At 37.8% G+C, this 27,769-nt stretch overlaps 1 protein-coding gene across 4 annotated transcripts; it reads right to left on the bottom strand.

The window, feature by feature from the left end:
* Positions 1–22: 22 nt before the first annotated feature.
* Positions 23–27,769, bottom strand: SAR1B (secretion associated Ras related GTPase 1B). 4 transcript variants are annotated; one of them, XM_008510160.2, is made up of 8 exons: positions 27,464–27,574; positions 26,865–26,916; positions 18,361–18,436; positions 14,014–14,133; positions 9,525–9,590; positions 7,694–7,797; positions 6,497–6,628; positions 23–4,858 (listed from the first exon to the last, which is right to left on the bottom strand). In XM_008510160.2, the coding sequence occupies exons 3-8, from the start codon at positions 18,416–18,418 to the stop codon at positions 4,742–4,744; spliced, it is 597 nt and encodes a 198-aa protein (XP_008508382.1). In that variant the 5' UTR covers positions 18,419–18,436; positions 26,865–26,916; positions 27,464–27,574; the 3' UTR covers positions 23–4,741. The 4 variants fall into 4 exon arrangements, with proteins under 4 accessions (XP_008508382.1, XP_008508368.1, XP_008508364.1 ...); XM_008510146.2 differs by having other exon boundaries at positions 26,858–26,916; positions 27,464–27,557; XM_008510142.2 differs by lacking the exon at positions 26,865–26,916 and having other exon boundaries at positions 27,464–27,769.

Here is a 27,769-nt window from a genome sequence, read left to right as displayed (position 1 = left end):
AAAATGGAACTCGACACTGGAGTTTTTCAAAGACCAGGTTAGCATTTTATTTTTCTATTCCTGACACTCAAATTCATAGGGGGTGAAAAGAATATAGAACATAATCAAAACAACATACAAACACAATTCAAGAACATTTAACCATCTACTGTAGCTGTTCTTTGTAAAATACATAAAAGTAAACAGAAACATCTTTATATAAATTATGCTTAACAATCTGTATACACCGTAAAACAACTGTTAAAATTCACACTAAAATGCTAGTGCAAGCAGTGGTATACAAAAGTGCAAACAAGGTTAGTGATGAAAAACTTATCATCGACTTACCACTTCAACATACCGTGCAGTCAGCCAAATACTGAAAGTCTCACCGCGGAGAACACGTTGATCAGTTTCAACGTAACGTGACTACATTCACCCCGACTGCCCCGCCTCAGCCTGGCGACTGATTGCGAGTTCCGGTTAGGAGCAGCACCAGGGAATGCAACCCACGTGAAGCTGGCCGTTCTGATGTGAATCTTTACACGTGATAATGAAAACAATTCCAACTTGCATGTCAAAAACTGTAGAACTGTCACTCTCCCCCTTTATCACAAAATATTTGACTAAAATTAAATCTAATCCTTCCCCCATTCAAAATGCATACTCAAGAAGAATTCATCCATTCCAGTGCAGCTTTTCCAAAAATAATTCTGCGTGAAATCACTCAAAAGCCTTTCCCATTTCTGCCCTAAAAATCTATTTGGGGCGGGCGGCACTCCGGAAACAAAGTTTACTTCAGGTAAGTTTGCTTCCGTTACTTTGATTACTTTGGATTCTATTTAAAAGTGTGCTCAAAGCCCTGAACCATCAATCAGTGGTATTAAATATATTAGCTACTGAACGTTCCAAATTATGAGGACAAAAATTAGTTGGTTCAGAACTGCATCTTCACCAGACTGTCGATTCTCTTCATCCTCAGGGATCTTTTTACCCAAGTGCAGGGTTGGGGGCGTGAAGGAGGATGGTTGCAGGGTTCAGGAGTGGAAACGTGGTTGTGACAAAATCCCAATCACACAGAGGTGCAGGCCCTATTCCTAGAGCTTGTTCTTCAGCCCCCCCCCCCCCCATTAAACAGCACTAATTTACATTTCAAAAGGACAATGATGGAAATGACCAGAAGCATCAACATGTAGCTTTGAGAATTTAGTCCTTAACTGAAGATACACTGTTTTCTGAACTTAAAAGTTTATAGAAAATCTTTAATTTCCTATTAATTTTGCATTAAGAAATTTATATTTGTTAATCTCTATTCATGCTTTCTTCGATATTTTTTGAAGCTTCACCAACTTTTACATATGTTTAAAATGATCCAAATAATATACTCTAAATAAAATGAAAACAACATATTTTGAGAGACTTCCCTTTATATTAGCTATTCTCAGTGTACTCTGGTCAAAATTTATTCAGCAATAAATCTTTGCAAACTTTAGTCATGTAAGTGACTAACAGACTGAAATGCCACAGTGAGTCATACACCAAATACAGTTTCAGAAAATGTAAACCTTTCTCCTGAAACTCTCAAATCCTGCCAACTAGAAGTATACTGTTTTTAATGATGGAACTTGTAAAAATGCTGGGTTTTGAATGTAGTTCATCAAATCATTTTGCAGAGGCAAGAAACGCTATTACAACAGCTATTACCTGATTTTAATGATTTACAAGTAGTTTATGTGCTGGAGAGCACTACAGAGAAGTGTGAGATAGTTGAAAATTAAGGAAAAGAAACAAGGTTCTGCTTATATGTTATAAACCACAGTAAAATTGTATACGTACACAGGCACACAAAACTAAAATTTAGATCTATGCAGGCAATATCTGAATTCATAGCTCTTTGGCACTCAAAGATACTGGATCAACTAAGCCAATGGTGAGAAGATTTTTTTCATATATTTTAGGAAATGTCTATGCCCCAATTTTTAAAAATGTAATTCCATTCCATTCTAAAAGTTCACTGCGATAAACTGGAATCTATCAATTTAACCAGTTACCCAAAAGTATAATTAATAGCAGTCATTTAAACAGGTGTGGGGTTAAGAATCTCTTTAAAAATATAAAAGTGGGCTGAGAATTTATATTTTTATAGAGTTCTGGACTTACTTAAGATTTTAAAACATCTTTTGAACAGTGCCTGATTTATATGGAATCCAATCTTAGTATGTATACAAGTGTTACCAACTACATTTTCACACCTTACAGTGGGTGGTACAAAATTAACCTATGTCTCCAATACTTCCATTTATCTACAAAATACCCCACAGGTGCACACACTTGCACAGGCACATACAGAGTACGTATGTTGTCCCCATTGTTTCTTATTGTACTCTTAATGTGCTTCTCTTGAAGGGGAGCGACTCAATGTATCAGGAGCTCTCAAAGCTGGATGGTAAGCCCAATGGCTGAGGAACTTTGCAGGCCCATCTCCCTGGAACTGGGAAGAAAGCCAGCTGCTGCTAAGAGCAGCTTCATTTCTAGAGGTTTGGGCCATGAGAATCTTACATCATTGGGAAAATATCCTCAGTTTAGCTGTGGTCCACAAAGTGACTGTTTCTTTGATCCCAGTGTCAGAACTAGAATGAGAATCCTAGACTGAGATATTTTGTACCAGAAAGCACTTTTGTCCTCTAGAAAAACCAGCAAGCTTTTCCTCTTATACCAATTTATGACACAAATAATTAACGTCTCAAGTATCACAATAGATACTAGGAAATACCCGAAGAAAGGCATGTCCCTGCAGGTACTGAAGAGAGATGCCATCGAAGAGAGGCAGTCCTTTCAATAAGGCTTAGTTCTGCTTAGTCAGAGCATGAGAAGCGAGTGCTTTAAACATATCTGGCAGAAGAAACCAACAGGCCGAAATGGCATTTCCTACTTTTCCCATGGTGCTACTGATGTTTCTAAACAAGGAAGAAGCTCTTTTATTTTGGTTTAGAAGGAAGAAGAAAGTGAAATAGAATAGCCAAATTACTCCAACCAACTGTCATGTTAGGAAATGAACCTTGTCGGTTTAGCTAACTGGTCATTCTTCCAGTTATATTCCTCAATCCTTACCTGACTCATGTGTTACATTACTGATGACAGAAAGGACTACAGTAACTCCGATTTGGACAACAGCTAGAAAAAACAGTCATTTTGATATTAAAATTATTTTTTATAGAATTGGAGCAATCTATTCTCAATAGAATTGGTTAAATATACTATAAAATCTTGGCTTATAACCAAGAGAGAAATCTTAAGCTTGAGAGTCCTTAAAATATATATTTGGCACTTATCTTTCATCTAATTTTAGTATAATTATGGGAATCTCAGACAAATGGGAAAAAAGAACTCAATTTCTTGGGAAATTAAAATGCTTTAAAAAGCTAACTAAAATTTTAATAGCAAGTCTATCAATGAGGTCTGTGCATATTATCACATGGCAAGCATTATATCTAAAAACAAAACCCTCTGTGCTGTCAAGTAGGAGCTAGCTGAGAGCAACTAAGAAAAAAGACAAGTAAATGCAAGCATTCATTTTCTTTTTACCAAGAAATAAAATATGCCAAAGAATGCAAAAGAGCTATAGGACAGAAGCAGAATCCCCTATTTCAGTGACAACTGAAGCAGAACAGGCTTTCTCTTTCCTAAAATATGCAGGCCTGCACAATGAAACTGCAGAAAGTGCACAAGATCCTACTTGTCACTTGCCCTGGGCAGTACCATGAAGTATAGCGACTGGAGAGTACCTCTAATGTGGGCAGACTGGTGCCTGTCACTGCTCCTGGTGAAGAGGCACAAATACCAAACCGGGCACCAGGAAGACTGGGACACTTCAGAATTAGACAACTGGAAAGGAGCTATAGAGCCTATCAAACCAAAAGTCAACCTTGGGTTGTACCAGAGAAGATGCTTTTCCTCAGAAGGTCAATCCAACAGGGACTAGGACATGGACCCCATCAGCACTGGTAATGGTAGTGTTACTGATAAAAACACACATGATTCAGAGATAAATGTGGACTAAGGTGCAACCAAATACAATCTGTCTCCTAGTAAACACGAAAGTCTCTAGGGACTTAACATTATCCTAAATATTCTGAAGCAATCTCCTTTCCCAACAACTGCCTCATATGTATAATATAAATACTCAAAATTTCAGAGTATACTAGCTAGACACATGAAAATGAAACATTTGCCCAACAAGGATGCCAAACATAGGGTTTATTTTATTGCATGACGTTTGCATAAGAAAAATATTATTGAAAACTGTAAGGCATCATGCAATCATCAATAAGCTAATTATTAACTGTACACTTAAGATAGACGGACATATAATCTAAAATTTAAAAACTAGTTCCAAAAAAGTACATAAAAAATTTAACATGATGAGCTGTTAAATATGGTTATATTTGTAGTTTCATGTTGTTAAAAAGTGCTTCAAATGTACCGCTGGAAAGTTGCTCTTTATAAATGGTACTGGGGATAATGTCAGATTATAAACTGTAAAAACTAATTATTTTTATGGAATTAGAAAGCTAACATTGTGATATTCAAACTTGAATCAGTTTTCAATTCTCACTCAAATTAAGTTGATATAATATTAATAACCTAAAAAACATCTGTTTTCTAACCAACAAAAGTCTATTGAATTCAAGTTATCCATATTGAGCGGTCAAATCTCTGAGTAGGCCTGCATGGTGAGGCCTGGAACCCATGCAGGCTGCTGTTAATCAATGTACTGTGCCATCCAGCGGAAGCCTTCTCCGTAACCTTGTCTTTTGAGCACACTGCACATGAAAACTTCTAAAGGTCGGGCATTCAGTTCTTTCAGAGATACACTGCCCTAGGAGAGAAGACAGACATTATGTTGGATGACCTCTTTAGGAAATAAAGGCTCCACTCCCTAGTAGAATTGCTGTTTATTCATCTTAGAACAAAGGGTGACTCTCACAAAGCCATGGCTGTTTGGCATCCAAGCCCCCTAAATGCACAGGAAGCCTCCTTCTCTAGCTCCACTTTAGGACAAGGTATCCACTTAGTGAGAAAGAGGTGACCCTGTGAGGCACAAGAATGAAAATAATCTTTGACTTAGAAAAATTCAAGTTACCCAAACTGGTTTCACTAATACTAAAGACAAACATTCTCTGAGTAGGTTTATGACTAAACAAGGCATTTCCTAAAATTAACGTGGAGTTGACTTATTAAAAAAGAAGACACAGGGGCCGGCCTGGTGGTGTAGTTGTTAAGTTCACTCGCTCCGCTTCAGCAGCCCAGGGTTCGCAGGTTTGGATCCTGGGCACAGACCCAGCACTGCTCATCAAGCCAGCTGTGATGGCATCCCACATAAAATAGGGGAAGATTGGCACAGATGTTAGCTCAGGGCGAATATTCCTCAAGCAAAAAGAGGAAGATTGGTGGCAGATATTAGCTCAGCTCAATTTTCCTCACAAAAAAAAAAGAAGACACAGAAAAGAGACCAAAGTCTACATTGTCTAACATAAGAGTCTCCTTCTATAGGCTGCAATATTTCTCTACCCTGAGAGAGTATATGTAAACCAAAGAAATTTTATTTGTAAACTCTGGAATTTTTCAAAACTAAGGTTCTCCCCTCAAACAAATCCTACTAAAAATGAATAAAAAATAATGTCTTAAAGCTTATTATAAAGTATATGTTCAGAAAAACCCAAAACACTCCTGTGCCCAAGTTTACATTTTATTTTTTTTCCTCTGGTGAACTCAGGGCCTAAAAACTGAACTGGGGGCCTAAACACACCACTGAAACATTCAAATATGTTATTTGGTGGCTAATTCTGAATATTTATGATAAATCAAACTTTGAAAGCTTTCACGTAGTTTCCCATAAGCATGAGCTTTGACATTTTTGTTATCACCAAGAAAAGGTCTCATTCAGCGGTAGAAAGAAAACAAATGAGGGAATTAAAAAGACCCAGCCCAGTGGCGCCATGGTTAAGTGTGCACGTTCCAATTTGTGGGCCCGGGGTTCGCCAGTTTAGATCCCCGGTACGGACACGGCACCGCTTGGCAAGCCATGCTGTGGTAGGCATCCCACATATAAAGTAGAGGAAGATGGGCACGAATGTTAGCTCAGGGCCAGTCTTCCTCAGCAAACAGAGGAGGATTGGCAGCAGTTAGCTCAGGGCTAATCTTCATGACAAAAAAAAAAAAAAAAGACAAATGTATAAATGTCAGTTTTTAAGAAAAAGATATAACAATAATGGGCTTGCGTAGCTGGACAATAGTAACTTAAGAAGACATTTGGTTGTACACCTGAAACTAATATGTCAATTATACTTTAATTTAAAAAAAAGAAGACAGACTGTACAAACTGGACTTATTAATAAGCATGGTTACTGTTAGGGGTAGTGTTAGAATAAACTGTTTCAGAAGATAAAAATAAACAAAATAAACTGACATTTGCACTGTTGACTGAAATATTCACACTTGTCAAAAATAATTTTACCTTTCCTGTTGTCTGACCATATAAGCCAAACATCTCTCGTAATCTCTCTTCACTGATGGCTTCAGGTCTGTCGATCTTATTTCCAAGAATCAGTATAGGCACATTAGCAATGGTTTCATCTGTCATTAGTGACTGAAAAAAAAAATCAAAACAAAACAAAAGACAAGATGTTGGTATGAAACCATCTCAAGGGCTCATTTTGACAAGATACCAAGTAGGTATCAAGGACTCTATCACATCACGTCAGTTTTGCCAACTTTCTTTGGCAAAGTCTTCCTGCATTTTAAAGTGAGCTCAATGAAGCCAAAAGCTCAGTTCTTCTGTCTCCCTAAGGCTCCTTCTGTAAATGCCCACTCTGTGAGTCAGTGAGGTGCAGTAACTGGAGCCAACACCTTGAAGGTGGGCAGACTTGGTTTCATTTCTAGTACTGCTGCCTCCAAGTTATGAGATCTTGGGCAAATAAGCCTCACTGAAGTTCAGAGAAAATTTGGAATAGTAGCACCTACCTTAGGGAGTTGATTTGAGAATTAAATGAGGTAAAATCCACACTGCCTGGCACAAAGTAGGAACTCAAGAATTCCCTGACCCTGTTCCATGACCAGAGAACCTACCTGAACTTTTCCGCATGAGCAAGTATTTGTTTGCCTGCTCTGGGCAGAGGCATGGTCAGGTCAACCTTCAGTCAAATCATGGATCTGCTTTCTCTGCAGCCCCAGATCTAGTATTGGCCTTGCCCTTTGCTCTTGAGCCCCTTTAGGAAGCATCTGACCTGGGAGGGGGAGGGGAGGTAGCTACACATGGCCCTGCTCGCTCCTGGAAGTAGGGACAAAGATGGCATGTTATACCATTTCCAGGTTCTGGCCGTCTCCTGAAGAAGCTGGCATCCTAGGATGACTAGGGACTCAAAACCAAGTCACTCTAGGAATGTAGCAGACATACAATATACCACAAGGGCATACTGCACAGAGTGAGCTCGTCTTCAGGAAGGAAGACTGTGTTAGTACTTCCTCAAGAGCTACAATTACTCCAAGTTACTCCCTCTGCATTTGAAGGAGAGTAATCACTGAGCTCCACAAACTGCCAGGAGTCACATCAGAGCCTGCAGAAAAGCTGCACTCTGATACCTAGATCTCCAACCCATTTCCTCAGGCTTACCAGAGTGATTCAACTATGTTTAGTTTTAATTATTTAACTTACATCAAGTTCTTCTTTTGATTCTAACAGCCTTTCATGGTCTGCACAATCCACCAGAAATACAATGCCATTGATAGCAGGAAGGTAGTTTTTCCACACTCTTCGAGCTAACAAAAACAATCAGGAGTTAGATTTTATTTGCTGGTCAAATCTAGCAGATGGTTTGATGGAAGAGTCTAACAAGATATTACATGTAATCATCCCTTAGCTGCTGCTTCTTCACTATATACTCAAGTTAACCTTTAACTCAGTGTTGCCCAAAGTCTTTCTAGAAGACCAAAGAAGAAATTTCAGGCTTTCCTTGATTGTGGGCAAGTCAAATACCTGACTCTGCCCAATTTTCCCATGTTAGAAGTAGAATTAGTACTGCCACCAATGGACAATGATGAACATTAAGTTCATCGGAGGATTGCTATTTTTTATACGCAGTATTCATTCTTTGACATTTCTAGTTTATCAGTTTTTTGCCAGTGATAAATTTGGAGTCAGCGACAGAAAGAAATTAGTATCGAGTACAGACTTAAGTTAAAATAATAAAAGCAAACTGTTCTACTCATAACAGAAATTAACTAAAGTCTAGGAAACCGTTGGGGTAATTTTGTCCATGACATTCTTTTTTAGAAGAGAAGACAGTTTTTGGGCTACCCTGGGGAAAATAACTTTATTCTCTGACTTCAGTTTTATGATATATTTTAAAAACAATATAGAAATGAAGTCTCAGACAAACTCCATTAGATTTCAATTCTCTCTAATCATTATATTCCAGAAATTACTTTCTGTATGTTTCAAACAATTATTATATTATGTGTCATGTGTTTACACTAGCCACAACTACTTAAAATCTTTCCAACTATTTGTCATATGAGGTTTTTTTTTTAATTGAGTTAATGATAGGTTACAATCTTGTGAAATTTCAGTTGTACATTAATGTTTGTCATTATTGTTGTAGGTGCACCACTTCACCCTTTGTGCCCACCCCCGACCCCACCTTTCCCCTGGTAGCCACTAATCTGTTCTCTTAGTCCACATTTTTAAATTCCTCTGTCATATGAGGTTTTTAGTATGTTCACTAACTCTGTAATATTCATTATTTATGAATTACTATGGCTGGGTACTGCCAAGTCCTTTTGGGGATATGAAAAATGACCAGGATTTTAGTCCCAGGAAGTTTAGCAGAGGAGATAAACCAGTCTTTCCAAACTTGTAGACATGTACACAAATGCTCTAAGCGCTATGGAAGTACAGTTGCGAGCACTCCCAGTGGGGTACGGCTTCTCAGGGGAGGTAGCAGCACTTCAACTGGGCCCTGAAGGTGGGATGGGTGTGGCACGAGCAAAAGCGCAGAGGTGAGAGAACACCAAGAGGGTCTGGTCTGGTTGGAGTAGAGAGTGCGAAGGGCAGTAGTGGGAAATCAAGACTTGACGAGTAAACTGGGACGAGACCACACGGATTCCGAATGCTAGATCAATGAGTTTGGCCTCTATTCTCTAGGTAATGAGTTAGCCACTGAAAGTTTTTTATACATAGCAATAACATATTCATAACATGTTTATGACTACATGTGAAAGGTAGATTGGAGCAGAGAGAGAATGAAGGCTAAATTTTACTCATATGCTTTACTACCAAAAGCAATATTCAGACTTAAATTGACCAGAAATATCATGAGAATCACTCTTTGCTTTTAAAGCATTTATAAAGGGGCAATCATTCCTAAATTTTAGGTCTACTCTGACGTTCCTTGAATAGAATGAGATTTCATGCACTGGAACATAATGGTCACATTTTTGTTAAGTTAAAATGAAACAAAGTGGCTATAAGAATAATAGAATCTTACCTTGAACATGTCCACCCAGATCAAAAGTTGTAAAGGTCATGCCAGCAATGGTTAGTTCTTCTGAAGCTAAATAATAATACAAAATATTTTTACAACATGAAAATCGGAAATCCACTCATGGCATATATTGCTACTTAATGTTTGATTTACTTTAATTACAACTAAGGGCAAATCAAACATTGAAGAAATGATAAAAGAATTCTTTGTTGTACTTAGATATACTCCAATTCATATTGACAATGTAGACAAGCAATGGTAATATTCAATTCTAGCATTTATTACCTGCCACAAACCCAACACTTATTTTCTGTATTTCTCCTGCTGAAAATGGTAATCTATTCAGACAATTATTTACTGTGAATTCAAGTGACTGCTCCAGCATAATAATTTTTCCTGTAATTCATCTTAAATGATACAGGTGAAATTTCAATTTTCTCTCATGGCTGTCCTATTTCTCAGGTAACAGTCTTTAATGACAAATACAATTATAATAAAAAAATTTGGCAATTATTTCTTCAAACGTATTTTCTGCTCCCTCCCTTCCCCCGTTCTGGGACTTCAATTATAGGTTTGCTAGATTGCTTGATATTGTCGAACAAATAACTGAGGCTCTGTTCATTTTTTTTTCAGTCATTTTTCTCTCTATGCTTCATTTTACACAGTTTCTATTGTGTTGACTTGAGTTCACTGGTCTTTCCTTCTGCAGCACTGTCTAATTTGCTGTTAATATCAGACAGTGTATGTTTCATTTCTAAAAGTTCCATTTGGTTCTGTCTTAAAGATATCTTTCATTTCTCTCCTCATTATGTTTTCCATTTTAAATCCCTGAGCATATTATAACAGTTGTTTTAACATCCTTATCTGTTAATTTCATCACCTTTGCCACTTCTGGGTCTGTTTCCACTGACTGATTTTTCTCCTAATTATGGATCACACTTTCCTGCTTCTTTGCACATCTTGTAATTTTTGACTGGATGCTAGATTTTATATTCTTTTAAAGAATGTTGGACCTTGTTTTGGTAGGCAGTTAAACTGCTTGCAGATCAATTTTTAAGTTTTGTTAGGGCAGATCTTAGCCTTTACTTTGGGGCTACTTTAGTGCCATTACTAATGAATGATCCTTTTGGAGTCTCTACCTGTGCCCTGTGTATTAACCAGGTCTCTCCATTCTGGCCGGCGGGAACAGGAATGATTCCCACTCCTATGTGAGCTCTGGGAATTATCTAGCTATCAGCTCCACTACAATTGTTCTTTCTCCAGAAATTGTTCTTTGACTGGCCATGTAGAGTTTTACCCTGTGCATGCACAGATTGGTATTCGGCCATGAAAATTTCTGAAGGTCTTTCTCTGCAGAGCTGCTTCGTCTTTGGTACTCTGCCCAGTAAACTCTAGTCACCTCAGTCTCCCCAAATTCTGTTCTCCATCTCTTCAACTCAGCAAGCTACTGGGCTATGTTTGGGTTTCCTCTCCCTGCACCATGATAGAAAAACTATCTCCTGTGATAAAGCTTAAATAAAGAAGTTTGTTTTCCTTCTCTCAGGAATCATAGTCCTGTGCTAGCTATTGGCCAATACCTGAAAACAGTTGTAGTATATATTTGCTCAGTTTTCTAGTCATTTACAGTAGGAAGGTAATTCCTGACTCTGTTATTCCCTCATGGCCAAAAGCATAAGCCCCCTGCAATTACAATGAAAACTTCAGTATAACTGTTAACTATTCAGTATAACTGCTGATGCCCCAGAGTAGCTTATCTTGTTAAAAAACTGTATGTAGGGGGCCCATTGGTGGCGTAGTGGTTAAGTTCATGCGCTATGCTTCAGCAGCTTGGGGTTTGCAGGCTCAGATCCTGGGTGCAGACCTACACACTGCTCATCAAGTCATGCCAAGGTGGCATCCCACATACAAAAAACAGAGGAAGACTGGCATAGATGTTAGCTCAGGGCCAATCTTCCTCACCCCCTAAAAATTAAATAAATTAATTTTTAAAAAATGTGGCCACCATGGTAACAGTTAAAAGCATTTTAAAATTCTGTGTGTAGACTGACAGCTGAATGAATAATTAATACAATTTGTGTCAAAAGTGTGCTCCTTTCCATAAGGAAAAGAGAATACTTAGACGTGGCTGACAGACTACCTCCATGGTTACAATCCCCAATACACTCTTTGCTTTATATAAGAAGTCTCAGTTTGATTAAAATTAAGAACACTGTTAACACGTCAGGAAGTTCTCTCTTGCCCCTTCCCAGTCACTCCCGACCACCATTCCCAGAAGCAACCACTGATCTGAATTCTATCACCACAGGTTAGTTTTGCCTGTTCTAGAATTTCATGTGAGTAGTATCATACAACATGTAATTTTTTTGTGACCACCTTCTTCCATGCAGTATGATATGCATCAGCTTGTATCAGTAGCTTATTCCTCTTTCTTGTTGAGTAGAATTCCATTGTGTATCCATTCTTTTTTTGATGGACATCTGAGCTGTTTCATTTTTGGCTATTACAAATAAAGGTGGTATAAACATTCTTGTACAATGATTTTAGTGAACATACGTTATCATTTCTCCTAGATAAATACCTAGCAGTGGAACTGCCAGACAATAGGGTAGATATGTGTTATCTTTTTCACACATGTTTTTGATTAATTGTCAAATATAAGTAGAAATGAATATGAGGTGCAGGAAGGTTATGACAACACCTGTTTTGTGCCACTGCTTTTAGTCCTAGTACTTAATGTCTAACATAAAGTAGGTGCTCAGTAAGTATTTGCCGAATAACTAAAAGAGAGCAACATCAAAAAATTAAAAATAACTTACACCTAATACAAGACCACTCTGTAATCTCTTCTAATTCTGCTCTTTTTGCAATTTTAAATACTCAATTTCACCATGATCAATTTTTTTAACAGTATTGTTCTTGTATCAGAAACTTATTTGCCAAGCCCCACTCTCTTCTCCTAATATAAAAAAAGATTTATCAATTTTATCAAATTTCCCTTTTCCAATTTCACTCACTAACAAGTTTACAGAGAAAACGGTACTTTGTTTTGTTCCTTCCTTGTTCTTTGAATATTTACTGAACTAAATGACTATCATATTATCTACTTTTTTTGTCCAGTTCTCAATTTTATACTCATTATTAAGGCCACCCTTATTATTTCATAATTAATCTGTGGATTAATCTGTCTTTAAAATCTGTGTCTACTTGATTTTCTTTTTTCTTTTCTTTTTTTTGAGGAAGATTAGCCCTGAGCTAACATCTGCTGCCAATCCTCCTCTTTTTGCTGAGGAAGACTGACCCTGAGCTAACATCCGTGCCCATCTTCCTCCACTTTACATGTGGGACGCCTACCACAGCATGGCTTGCCAAGCGGTGCCATGTCTGCACCCAGGATCCAAACCGGCGAACTCTGGGCTGATGCAGAACGTGCGCACTTAACCACTGCACCACCGGGTGGCCCCTGATTTTCTTTTCAACAGTAAAAGTAAGGTCATAGATATTTATAAATTAGGCTTCTGTTTCTTTTTTTTTTTTTTAATTTATTTTATCTAATTTTATTTTTTTAATTTTTTTTTTTTAAGATTTTATTTTTCCTTTTTCTCCCCAAAGCCCCCCGGTACATAGTTGTGTATTTTCAGTTGTGAGTCCTTCTAGTTGTGGCATGTGGGACGCCATCTCAGCGTGGCCTGATGAGCGGTGCCTTGTCTGCGCCCAGGATTCGAACTGGCAAAACCCTGGGCCGCAGAAGCAGAGCTCGCAAACTTAACCACTCAGCCAGGTAGCCAGCCCCAGGCTTCTGTTTCTAATAATTTTGTCATTTTAACACTTACTTTCTCAAACAGTATCTCTTATATAACCTTATACACAGGATGACATGTATTAAGTGATTTACAGAGTCATTATTAATGTCTTTAGGTGGTCTTTTTTAAAGAAAGCACAGTAAATTATTTTTACAATTGTTTTAAAATTTTCTATAAATGTATCAGTACATGACCTGTTTTTTAGGATAATTCTATGGTCTTTATATTAGATATTGTTGAGGATGTTAAGACTAGAAAAATAAATGGTTAGTAAGTTGAGAGTTACCAGTAAAGTGTAAGACTATAATCTGTCCCCTGAATGATGATTAAAATGGCATAGTTTTAAAATTTGAAACAAATTCAGATTATGTAAACAAGGTAACAGTGACTATAGCTTAAGTAATATCTTGTTGGATAGACCTCAATCACGTCATAATCCCTGAGACAATAACTTTTTAATTCCTCTAGCTGGAGAAGGGGGTGCTAACTGGTAAGAATATATAAGTACTATTTCAAGATCTAAATATACTTCCTGGGAGTTGGCTCACCTATTATTTACTATACTATTTTAAGAACAGGTCAAATCACTTGATCATAATTTATCCCCCAAAAAACAAAAAAACTCTTGGTTAGTGCCAACAAATAGGTTATCAGTTGATAAAGTAACAGATTTTATGGGGGAATCTACTTACTGGGATGTAATGTCGGGACATGTTGTCCAAGTCTGTCATCTTTTAGCATGTGTAGCAATGTTGTTTTTCCTGCATTATCCAATCCAAGAAATACCAATTTACCAGTCTTCTTATATAATCCTGCAGAGTAAGAGCCATCATTAGTCAAAGTGCTATCTGACACAGATTATCCAAAAAAATGACTTTAAATAAAAGTATAATATAATACTCAGTTTATTTAGATATTTTCCTAATTACTCTAGATTTCTAATAATCTTTTAAACTTTTAAGATTTTATAAATTGGCCTGAATAAGCTTGGATTTCTAGTCTATTTTTAGTTTTGAAGAGCTATTTTAAATATATCATGATTTGGGAATTCAAATTATAAAAGTATAAAATGCCTCTATTCATTATAAAAGTAAACTCTGCCCTAATCAATAAATCTGTGTTACCTAAATTTATCTGCAATGCCAAAATGCCAATTCCCTTGACAACTTAGGGGTAAATGAATAACTGTGTCTCCTACTAGAGAAACATTCATAAAATATTTGATTTCATGTATTTATGAAGCTAGACCAAAAGAAAAATTAAAGAGATTTCTCATGGATGAAAATAAATTAAGTATTTTTGACAAAAACTACATGAGCTTTTTCAGTAAAAAAGTTTAGTTCATTGTCAAATTTCCCTGAGAATAAGGTTAAACTATTCACAGGATTGCATAAAACTAAGCAAAAACAAAGAAAAAAACCAAGCACATAATTTTAGATATTTCAACCAAGCAAAGATAAAGTGAAAATTGATAGAAAAAGAAAGCATTGACTAATTTATAGTAGACTGGCATTTAACTGCAAAATTCCATATTGAGTTTTATTTATTTTTTAAAGACTTTTTTTAGAGTAGTTTTAGGTTTACAACAAAATTGAGAGGAAAATACAGAGATTTCCCATGTGACCCTTGTCCCCACACATATATAACCTAGACCCTTATCAACATCACTCACTAAAATGGTACATTTTTAACCAAGGATGAATCTACATTGACACATCATAACCACCCAAAGTTTACCTTAGGGTTCACTCTCGGTGTTGTACATTCTGTGTTTGGACAAGAGTATAATGATATATCATCCATCATTATAATATCATACAGAGTATTTCCTTTGCCCTAAAAATCCTCTGTGCTCTGCCTAGTCATCCCGTTCCATCCCCACTGCCTGGCAACCACTGATCTTTTTATTGTCTCCCTATTTTTGTCTTTTTTAGAATGTCATATAGTTGGAATGACACAGTATGTAGCCTTTTCAGTCTGGCTTCTTTCACTTAGTAATATGCCTTTAAGTTTCCTCCATGTCTTTTCATGGCTTGATAGCTCTTTTGTTTTTTAGTGCTGAATAACATTTCATTGTCTAGATGTAGCACAGTTTATTTATCCATTCATCTACTGAAGGACATCTTGATTGCTTCCAAGTTTTGGCAGTTATAAATAAAGGTGCTATAAGCATCTGTGTGCAGGTTTTTATGTAGATATGAGTTTTCAACTTCTTTAGGTAAATACTAAGGAGCATGATTGCTGGTTTTTATGGAAAAGAGTATGTTTAGTTTTGTAAGAAACCATCAAACTGTCTTCCAAAGTGGCTGTACCATTCTGCACTCCCACCAGCAATGAATGAGAGTTCTTGTTGCTCCATGTCCTCATCAGGATTTGATGCTGTCAGTGTCTGGATTTTGGACATTCTAATAGATGTGTAGTGGTATGGAACTTTATTTTTCATGTGTCTAACTGTCTAACTCCCATGGAATTACATGATGACAGGGGACATAGTAGCAGCTCAAAAAATATTTACTCAATCAATAAATGAACTTTTAAAGACATTAGGCAATTATAGATTCAGGCCATCCATTTTCTAAGTTCATGACAAAAAAATACCTAGTTGTTTATCCACATTTATGTTTAAGAAGTAAATTGTTTGAAGTTCTAATCTTTTGATCACTTACTAACCAACAATTCGGATCCTAAGGGGAAGACTGTCCATGGCTACTTGAGCTAGGATACTAGATTTCTCCCTTAATTATGAATTCCAACTAATAATTTAACTATTTCTATTTCTTTTTTTTAAAGATTTTATTTTTTTCCTTTTTTTTCCCAAAGCCCCCCAGTACATAGTTGTATATTCTTCATTGTGGGTCCTTCTAGTTGTGGCATGTGGGACGCTGCCTCAGCGTGGTTTGATGAGCAGTGCCATGTCCGCACCCAGGATTCGAACCAACGAAACACTGGGCTGCCTGCAGCGGAGCGTGCAAACTTAACCACTCGGCCATGGGGCCAGCCCCTACTATTTCTATTTCTTAAAAGGTTTCTGTATAGATTGTTTCTAAACAATGCAATCATTCTCTTTAAAGTATCTTTTTTTTTTTCTCCCCAAATACCCCCAGTACATAGTTGTATATTTTAGTTGTGGGTCCTTCTAGTTGTAGCATGTGGGATGCTGCCTCAACATGGCCTGATGAGCGGTGCCATGTCCGCTGAAGTGGAGTGTGTGAACTCAACCACTCGGCCACAGGGCTGGCAGCTAAACCAACTTTTAAATAGTAAAAGTACATTGGCTAAGATTCCAAAAGGGAACACCTAGAACACAAACCTTATTCTTTAAAACGGGTTGGACTAAATTCTTATTTTGCAGTAGGTACTGTTAAGCATCAGTATACATTATTTCATTTAATCCTCAAAATAACTCTCTGAAGTAGGCATTATTAGCCTCTTTTTTTACAGTGGGGAAATGAAGGCTCAGAGTTAACTTGCTTAAATGCTAAAGTCAGATCTGAGATTTGAACTCACAGCTTTGGTTTGTTTCCATTTCTCTACATTGCCTCCTAATGTTTGCCCTGTTAACCTTCTTGCTCCTGATTATGATGCAATCTTTTGCCTTTTCAATATAATTCAGACTAGATTCATTATTCTATAAACTGAGATATAGATTCCAACCAGTTACAACACCAAATCCCAGTATAATAAAGTTTAAAACCCCTATTTCTGACCCAGTTGTTGCAAATATGTGTTAACATATTTCAGTGTGATAAAAAGATTTAAGAATTCTCTTGGAGGGCCAGCCCGGTGGCTCAGCAGTTAAGTGCACACGTTACGCTTTGGCGGCCCGGGGTTCACCAGTTCGGATCCCGGGTGTGGACATGGCACCACTTCCAAGCCATACTGTGGTAGGCATCCCACATATAAAGTGGAGGAAGATGGGCACGGATGTTAGCTCAGGGCCAGTCTTCCTCAGCAAAAAGAGGAGGATTGGCAGTGGATGTTAGCTCAGGGCTAATCTTCCTCAAAAAAAAAAAAAAAAAAGAATTCTCTTGGAGGTAGTATAGAGAGATCTGACATTTGACCTGTAGTAGAGTGACAGTATAAAATGTGAGAAATTTAGTTTTTTTAAAAAAAACCTTGGTTTTTAAAAATTTGTAAATATTGAGGTTCAACTAAGAAATAAAAATACAGTGACAAAATTTGATCTCACGTTGTTCTCTTCATACATAGTGGTCAAACAAAATTCATTTCCGTGGTTAAGATTATGTTGCGGAGGAAGAAACAGCTATAGGAGATCCCATTCTGTAAGTACGATGGTGGCCAGTTTGGGACCATGCTGACCACTCTGTAATTACATGAAATGCTTCTCTTTCTGCCAGTTGACAAGACAATGATTAGAGAGAGACTAAACTTAGGACAAGATTTGAAAATAGGAGACCAGAAATATTTTCATTAATTATTACAATAATAAAATTGTGTGTATCCCAACATGGAAGTTAATCAAAAGCTTGTCTCATTGAAAAACGTGACAAGTTAAAGGTATCAATTAAAGAATAAGAAGCTAAGATTTTTCCTATCTTTAAAATCTATAAGGAGAGGAAAACACTAGTCAGAATTACCAAGTAAATAAATCTCATTTAGCAGATCATAAACTGTCATTCATGATATACAAGGCACTTTATGGAACGTGCATTTTTATAATAACAAAAATAATGCATTAGATTTCTGTTAGGATTAAATGAGATAAAGCTTGTAAAGTACTTAGGTAAACTGGCTAATAAATGGTAGCTATTCCTATTAATAATATTCCTACCAACAACTTTGAGAGGTAGGAATTATTGTTATTTCACCGATAAGGAAACTATAGCTAAGGAGGAGAAAGTAATTTGCCCAAGATTACATAATTTCTAAGGGACAAAATGAGTAACTGAGCATGTTCGTATGATTTCAAAGTTCTCAGTAACTAATGGGTTACATATAAAGAGGTTCTAGACAAATAAGCACTTTCATATAAATCAGATAAAATGGGATAACAATAGAGAATAAAAGGCCAACATTACCTAAAAACTGTAGGACACTGCTGAAACCACTGTAGATCCAGTCAAATATGAAGGACATATCCAAATCTTACAGGGTCTGGAAAAAAAGCATTTTGAATTTAGTAGTTAGCATTAAACACCAACAATGTTAAACGCCAACTCTGAGTAAATAATCCTACAACTTTAGATGAAGAGTTAAACATTTTTATCCAAGCTGGTTTAAAGTGATCTATACTGATGCATAAAAAACAAAATGCCATTAAAATATCAAGTAGAAACCATTTTTTGCCCATCAAAGTAGCAAACGTGCAAAAGAACTGTAACAGCCAGGACTAGAAAAGATATGGTAAAAGAGGCACTGTTAGTGGCAACATAAATTGGTACAAATCTTTTTCAAAACCAATTTGGCAAAAATCAATCTGTTGATATCATCTGACCCAGAATTCTACTTTTAGAAATTGTCCTAAATATAGAAAAGCTTTATGTATAAAGATGTGCATCAGGGCCAGCTCTGGTGGCCTAGTGGTTAAGTTTGGTGCGCTCTGCTTCAGTGGCCTGGGTTCAGTTCCAGGGTGTGGACCTATACTCCTATTAGCAGCCATGGTGTGCTAGTGGCCCACATACTAGAAAAAAGGAGGAAGACTGGCACAGATGTTAGCTCAGGGTGAATCTTCTTCAGCCAAAAAAAAAAAAAAAGAGAGAGAGAGAGAAAAAAGAAAGGAGAAAAAGATGTGCATCAAATTGTTACATAAGAAAAATTTATTTGGAAATAATTTAATTCAACAATAAGTTAAATAAATTATAATATGTGGCCTGTGGAATATTTATCAAAACTTTGGAGGCAGGGAGAAAGAGCGGGGGGAAGAAGAAAGGAAGTTTATGATAATGAAGTAAGTTTCCAAGTCAGATCATACCTACGTGGAGTAAAAACTCTTTTTCTACGTCTTTTGGTTTTTTTGTAGCAGTTGGTACCAGGTGGTAAATTTCTGGGTTATTTTTCTGCATTTTTCCAATTTTAATCATGTTACTGAATGCTAAAAAAATTTTTCTTAAGTTATAGTAGGAAATACAGAGTATAGTTCAATTCAGCATTTATTTCATACATGCTTGATAAACTAATAGGGCCAATATGGAAAATAAGAGGAAAAGAAAGCCTCTTGAGAAAAGAAAGAACACATATACAAAAATATACTTTCAGGTCACCAAAGTTCATTTTCTAGAGCTGAACAAAAGAACTTAGGCACAAAACTTGGCCTAAATCCAAAAAGTTTGAAGGGTTGTGCTATCTTTGACGTTCCTTAGGCAAAGTATGACAAACAACACTGCTTTCTTTAACCACCTCACTACAGTGGGCTGCCAACCATGACACAGATGGGTCCACCAAACTCAGAATTCCTAGAGGATAAGGTGTTAAGAGACCTTATCACCCTGAGAGTGAGAGACAGAGAAAGGAGACAGCCTACCTCTAGCAAATTAAGAATAGTTTCATGTGTCAGTATTACAAGAATGAGAACGACAACAGCAACATATATATATATATATATGTAAGTATCCAATATCTTAGAACTTCTTATTTTACTCAAGTTGAAAATTACACCTTCTACTATTATCACTCTAGGTCATGTCAAAATTGAAACTTATAGTCAGAGAAAACATATAAAAGCGGCTTATCTTTTCTGAAGATTTTTAGGTAGATGTTTTTCAAAAAGAATCATAATTTTCACTGTAGAAAATCAAATAAAGCAGTGGTGTGTTATTTTATTCAATTCAATACATGTTTACTGAGCCCATATTATGCTCAAGGTCCTGAGCTAGACACCATGGAGAATACAAATATTGATGATAAACATGGCTCTTTCTCTCAAAAAGGTTATAGTCTTGAGTGGTGAGTTAGCTACACAAATGTGATTTTCCTGAAAAATGCTAAAACTGAATAGGATATTATCTAGGATGGTAATGACTTACCCTTTAGAGTTTCAAATTTATACAAAGAAGAAAATGCCATATTGTAAATCACAAGCTACTAGGGGATTAATGATCATAAGAACATAAAAATAGAATAATAGAAAAAAATAATGCAACAGTGAGAGGTAACAGTATGCTCACAAATGCACTTTATATTATGCATTTAAAAAAAACCAAAACAGTCCTGCTCGTCTCTTTATCCACAGTCCTATTTCCATAGTTCTACAGAGGCAACAAGGTGCAGCTATGGAAAGGTTTCTTGGATGATGTTTAGTCTGAATCTTGAAGATCAACGAAAGGTTTGCTAAAAGGTTGCGAAGGGTATACCATGTGCAGAGGTGAAAACTGAATGGATACAACAAATAGTCAGGTATTGTGAGATGATATGAGTAGGGCTAGGGGACTGCAAGCAGAGTACAAAGCAATAGGTGCTCATTAGTGGGGCAGGAGCCAGAGTGATAAACAAATCTGAGACGACATTTAGGCATCTGGTCTTCATGCTTAGTACCTACATTGTATGGACATTAAGAAACAATACTGAGGGCCAGCCCCGGTGTCCTAGTGGTTAAGTTTGGTGTGCTCTGCTTTGGTGGCTTGGGTTTGGTTCCTGGGTGTGGACCTACACCGCTCTGTCAGCAGCCATGCTGTGCTGGTGGCCCACATACTAAAAACTAGAGGAAGACTGGCATGGATGTTAGCTCAGGGCAAATCTTCCTCAGCAAAAAAAAAGAAATAACACTGAATCAGTTTTTCAATTTAATAAAACAAAGCAAAACAAACAAAAAAATAGCAGCTACCACTTATTGAACCCCTATGAGCATTATGGTCTAGAGGTTAAGAGTGAAGCCAGGACTTTACCATTTACTATCTACCTTAGGCAAGTTACTTTACTTTCCTCATCCATAAAATGGACATAATAGTAGCTACCCAAGATGGTTGTTGTGAAGATTAAACAAATTGCTACACACAAAACACTTAGTACCTGGCTAGTAAACACTCAATGTTAACTGCTGGTATTATTATTTCTTCACAGAACTAGGCACTTTACATATATCACCACTAAACATCCCAACACTCTTTATTATATATTATTGTTCCCATTTCACAGATGAAACTGAAGTTATAATAACTAAAACTCAACTATTAGTGACTGGTACATCTCTGTTTCAAACCTGGGTCTTTCTGACTTCCATGTCTATGCCCTTTCCTTTATATTGCAGTGGCTCTCTACAGCTTTATAACAAATAGTTATAAAGGCTTTAATTTGTTTAACTGATTACTCTGATATGTAATTCTTTCCTCTTCCTCACACCACATGTCCAGCTATTCCTCAATTCTATCAATTTCTGTGGTGAGGTCTCAAGCTTTCTTTGATTCCCACAGGAGCCACCTAGTCAAGAACCTATATCACCTTCCTAAACCACCATCTTAATCTCAAAATTTGTTTCTACCCAGCTGTACATGTCCTCCAGAGAGGCTTCATCAAAACATCACCTCAGATTTGACTTGTTGCATAGTCGGGGTGACTATAACTCCCAGTTTGCTGGAGACAGTCTCAGCAAAGTTATCTCAGTGTAATTATTAATGTGTAGTGCTTCCCTTCACTCTCAAAGGGTCCTGATTTAGATGTTAAGTTATGTGGCCACCATATACCTGTGGATGGAGAACCACTGGAGGTTTTGGGCTGAGAAATGATTCAATCAAACTCCTAGTCTAGTATTCCAGAACTTCCACTATCTACCTCTTAGCTACCTTTCCAAGCTCAATGCATATTACTTCCCAACTTGTAGCATTCCCTAGGTGGAAGTAAATTGCTTACCATTCACTGCTGGTGAACTGTACTTTACCACCTTAAAACCTCTGCCCATTCTCCTTCCCAACATCAGAATGCTTTCTCACCATCTCTGCCTAAAGTCCTCCTGCTTCAAGTACCAGCCCAATGCTATGGAAGAAATGAGTTCTCACTTGAGATCACCTTTAAAGGACAGATAGGTGTGAAAGAACCAATGGAACCTAGGAAGGATTGAACTAGAAGAGATGGTGGCAAAAGTGGAAAGGAAAGAAGTTAGTCCCATCAAATACAGCTGCAGAGATGTCACAGCTGGCTTTGGTGACAAGGAGACAATTGTTGAGAGCACGAGCAGCCTGCAGTGGAATGGTAGTACAGGAGAGCCAGTACTTAAAGCACATCAGAGCCTATCTCCACGATTCATTGACGTCGAACAAGTCACAAGTTTCTTCTGCAAAATCTCTCCGGGTGTTGTAAAGACCAAATGAGATAAAATGCACAAACTAAGTATTTAACACCTGGTTGCTGTTATTTTGAGGAGTGGGATAGGAGGTTAATAGGTAGAGGCAGTGAGAAGAGATTCCTCCTTCAAAAAATGCGAAATGGAATGAGGGAAATGAGATTTTCTTTTTAAGGAAGGATGAGGCTTGAGTATGTTGATAAACTGAAGGGAAGGAGCTAGTGGAAAGGGAGAGATTAAAGATGAGAAAGAGAAGAAAGGAATTAACCAAAAGGGACAAAGTTTCAAGATGAGCGTGGGCTGAGAGCACATCTCTTCCTTCAATATTAGGAGGAAGGTGGGGCCGGCCCGGTGGTGCAGCAGTTAAGTGCGCACCTTCCGTTTCAGCGGCCAAGGGTTTGCCAGTTTGGATCCCGGTGCGGACATGGCACCGCTTGGCACACCATGCTGTGGTAGGTGTCCCACACATAAAGTAGAGGAAGATGGGCATGGATGTTAGCTCAGGGCCAGTCTTCCTCAGCAAAAAGAGGAGGATTGGCAGCAGTTAGCTCAGGGCTAATCTTCCTCAAGAAGGAAAAAAAAAGATTAGGAGGAAGGAGGGCCAGGAAATGTATAGCAGAGGTGGCAGGAATCTGATCCCCAAAAGTGAAGAAAGGGTGTAGAGAAATTCTGAGGAGCAGAGTGAGGATTTGAATAGCTACTGCAGGGAAACGATCAAGTTAAAAGATTATTAAAAAGAGCCAAGTGCTCTGCTGAAGTTGAAAAACATTCACAGTAATGCCAGTGTGCACTGATTTCCAATCTCCTCCTCCTCCCCCATGCTCATCACCAAGCAATGCTCAGCTTTAGAGAACACGGACTGAATCGGGATAAAGGACTTCCAGAACAGGAACTGAAAAAAGACAAAAGGAACAGGAATTTTGGAGTACTAGTGAGAGAGGCTGAAGTGATCTGATCAGAAGTTCAGGCTAAGTGGATAACGGTATAAAGGCAGGTGGTGGATGGGGATGGGGCGGGGATCAAAGGTGGGCTTCTCACAGAATAGAACTGGGAAAATAAGGGGAAAATCTTTAGTCAAAAAGCAAGTGTAGATGTAGTAAAAGGGTGAGAGAAGTGAAAAGTGGGCCAGAATTGTGCCAGCAAAGTGGGGGAGAGTGTGGGCTTCAAGAATTCAAAGAGAACCAGGTCTGGGCAGCGGCAAGCTCCACGGCCTGGCTCTGGCATAGACAGCTGAAGAGAACTAGAGGTGAAAGATATGGGAAGCCAGGCTACAGGGTATACTGCCCACAATGACAGGCAGCAGAATCACCTAGAAGAACGGAGGGGATTGCTATAGAAAGCAAGACTGAATCAAGTGGCAAAGTTCTCACTCAAGATGACTGTTGGCAGGTGATGGAGGGTAGAATGAGGTAAGTCTTAAAGGAAAAAGGATTTTTCACATAAGATTTGCTGTTTTGCCAATTTGCTGTTGTAAAATTTGTCCCAAGAGAAACAATCTAATAACACATATGGGGAAACTCTGCTTTAGAAGATAATGAGATATTTATCTTTCTATAAAGTCATGGTTTCTGAGAACCTTAAAACAAGCTGGGAGTCATTAGTCATTTTAAAGCAGAGGTAAAAATGCCCAGCGAAGAATAAAAGTTACTTAGCCACAAACAGATACCTGAGCCCTGAGAACAGATTACACAACACCATGAACACACTATTAAGACATGCGAAGAGCAAAGGTCAAGAAGAAGGAAACATATACACGTCAGCAGATTTATTTATTGCATGAATACCAAACAGGAAAAGTCCCCATGGAGATTAGAAAAGTGATCTACTCAAGTAACATGAAAATCAGTGCAAAGGGTGTAATGGAATAGAACCTCTCATATTACAAATAACTTCTTAAAGCTTCGTCGCATTAAACTTATAAGGATGACTCCATTTATATGAAATGTCCAGAACAGGCAAATCCTTAGAATACGTAGATTAGTGGTTGCCAGACAGGGAGGGGAAGGGGAAATGAGGAGCAACGGCTAATGGGTACTGGGTTTCTTTTTCAGGTGATAAAAATGTTCTGCACTTAGATAGTGGTGATGGTTGCACAATATTGTGAACACACTAAAAACACCGAATTGTATACTTTACAAGGGTAAATTTTATGGTATGTGAACTCTCTCTCAATAAAGCTATTATAAAAAAATTAAAGAAAGCCAATTTTAAACATTTACATGGCCTTTTAATATTTACAACTAATTTATATAAGTAAACAGAACCATTTAGGTACGAACTTTTAAAAAAATACACATAAGGAAAAATATGCAGAAGATGACAAGATACAAATATTCTAAAAAGTAGAGCTGGGAGAAAATAAAAGCTAGACTTAATAGTCTAAAGAGATAAATACACCACCAGAGGATTATAGAATCAATACATTAATAACTTTGGGAAGCAAAGGATGGGAGAGCTACAGTGAAATGGAGTATCTGTCTTTTTTTTTAGAATAAAAAGAAATCTGGATTTAATATGCATCGTTTGAAATATTACTATTTCATTCTGGGAAAGCCAATTGTTCTGAGCCCCAGTTTTCTCCTACATACAATGAGAATATCATCTGCCTTCCAGAGTTATAAGAATGATTAAATATGAAAACGTACCTGAAAATACTTTGAATATTACACATTATAAGGTGGGATTAACTCACTCAGACTAAAGTAATTGAAATTCAAAGCACAAAACTTTAAATATCAATTTCCAAGTTTACCTCAATATTAACTTTTAATACAAAAAAGTTTTTACTGAAAATTCTGATTTTACTTTAAATATTTAAAGCATTGTCTTTGACTGTCACCAGAAAAGGCACTAGAAAGGTTTCCTTCAACTCCAGGTAAAGAAATTTCACTAAAAGGGATTAATCATAATTTTCTACCCAATTGTGTCAGGTTTATGATTAAAACGTGTACATATTCCCTAAGATCAGTATACTATCTGTAAGCTAATTTAGGAGTTATGCAAACCTCTCTCTCAAATTCAGATAATACTAGGAATATAAAGAAGGCCAAACTCTTCTCGACCATATTTTGTAGAATTGTAGCAAGGCCTGTGCATTACTAAGGATGGACAATAACAATGTTGAATATCTCAAGACAATGCTGCTTTATAAATATTGTCTGCCCAAATTGTTAGATTTTCTTTCGATAGTCTTTAAAGGTTTGAAACAGTTTTCTATTAACTCAAGAAAACATTTTTGGATTGAATGTATAGCAATCATAATAATGGAAATAGATCTTTTGGTTCACGTAACCAACAAAAAGTATATACTCAAGTTTCCTTTAGGGAAAAGTGACGATTGCAAGAAGGTTAAATCTGTGACAAACATCAATTGGATTTTTTTTAAGAGTGAGAAAAGGAAAAAAAAATCCTCTACATTATGAAAAAAGTTGTTTGTGAGTCTGAGTAGTGAATCTGCCTATATTGAATTAAGAAAATGAAAATCGACATAAGCAATGACAAATTCAATCCTTAAAATACTTTTAATTGAAGTTGTCCTAAATACACAAGGAAGAGAAACCTTTTCCACACTGTGATTTTAAAATTATTTGCTTAGTAATGTTTTGCAGAGAAATAATTTAAATGAGTTTCAGCCAAGTGTACTTAAAGGAGAGGGTGGAGAAATAATGAATCATTACTACGGCATTCTGAACTATAACCTTCAAATGATGCGGCAGTGATTTTCATTTCTGATGGCCTAATCTTTTGTCTCAATTCTCGCTTGAAGTGCAAGGAAAGGAAAGTTAAAATGTACCTTATTTCAACTGCTAATCTTCATGATTACCGACAACGCTTCTCTAACATTTCTAAAATAAAGGCAACACCTTCCTTTTCTGCAAATACAAAAAATGCCTATGAACTATAATCTTAAATTTTTAAAAGTTCAAAATATTTTGGTAAGGAATGCAAATCCACTAAAATATTAGATATACACATTGCTTTGATATATCAGCACCACCAACTATTGACAAATTGTAAATCTTCCTTTATTCCTCATCTGTAAAACAGAGATGATGCTACTGCCTTCCTTAGCTGACTGTTGTGCGAATAGCTAGGGTCTTACACATAGTAGACGGTAAATGTTGCTTTCTTTTTCTTTCGTTGCTTCAATGTGACTTACTCTTAACTGATACTTTAACACTGAACATATGACATTCTTCAGCGTAAGACACGTGGTAATACAAAGCTTGATATAAGAACATGCAAATAATATTAGGTTTAATTTTTCAAGTTAAAAGGACTTCACCTCATTTTGCCCAACGTACCAAATACCTTAAATTCCTGACGAATTTGGTTCTTTCGGCCAACGATGTCAGAGTTTTAGCTGTCGTTAGAACAAATTTCTATCTTGTTGGAAAATCTCGGAATAACTTATAAATCATTACAGTTTTCCCCCAATAATGTATTTTTTCCCCACTCAACTGGGCTATGGCAAAACGTTAACCACTACTAGTAAAGAAGCTCGGTTTGCCCCCACACCAACTGGAAGAGCTGAAATCAACACGCCGCGTCACAGCCTCCTGAGCTGTCAACGATCTCTGCCGCCTTCACCTTACCAGGTGAGGAAACTGAGGCCGAGGGGAAGAGAGGGCTTGCCTGCAGTTTAGAGTCATCTCGTTCTTTCTGAAACAACTCACCGTTTGACAGCAGCGGTGTCCTGCCGGGAGAACCGCCAGAGCGACCCCAGCGGAGCAGGACAGGAAATCGTACTTCCCCGCACCGCCTGATTCCGGGGCGGAAAACAGGCGCCCCTTTCTCTCGCCCAGCTACAGGCAGGGGCCCCGAGCGGGCCCAGGCCCGAAAAGTGCTCCTTCCCCGGGGTCCACAGCTGCTGCCCGTCGGTTCCCCCGGGAGGACAGGCCGCCACTCACCTGGGACTGGAGAAAACCTAATTCCTTCCTTGCCGTCGGCCTTCACCTTCCGACACTACACTGCAACCCACGATGGCCGCCGGGGCCCTATCCCGCATCAGCCTCTTCCGGGCCGGAGAGTGCTTTACTCCCGGCGGTCCGCTGGGCCGCAGCGCCGGGCGGCCGCAGTTCCGCCTCCCGGCAGTTCCGCTGCCAATCCCCCGGCTGAGCGCCCCTGCCCGCCGGCCCGCCGGGCCCGCCTCCCCACACCCGCCCAAAGGGGCTTTAAGGGGCTCGCACGCCTAGACAGAGAAGAGAACACCAGTC

Source organism: Equus przewalskii, chromosome 13 (assembly GCF_037783145.1).
Source record: "Equus przewalskii isolate Varuska chromosome 13, EquPr2, whole genome shotgun sequence".
Classification (NCBI taxonomy): Eukaryota; Metazoa; Chordata; class Mammalia; order Perissodactyla; family Equidae; genus Equus; species Equus przewalskii.
This window is presented reverse-complemented; position numbering and strand designations above follow the sequence as displayed.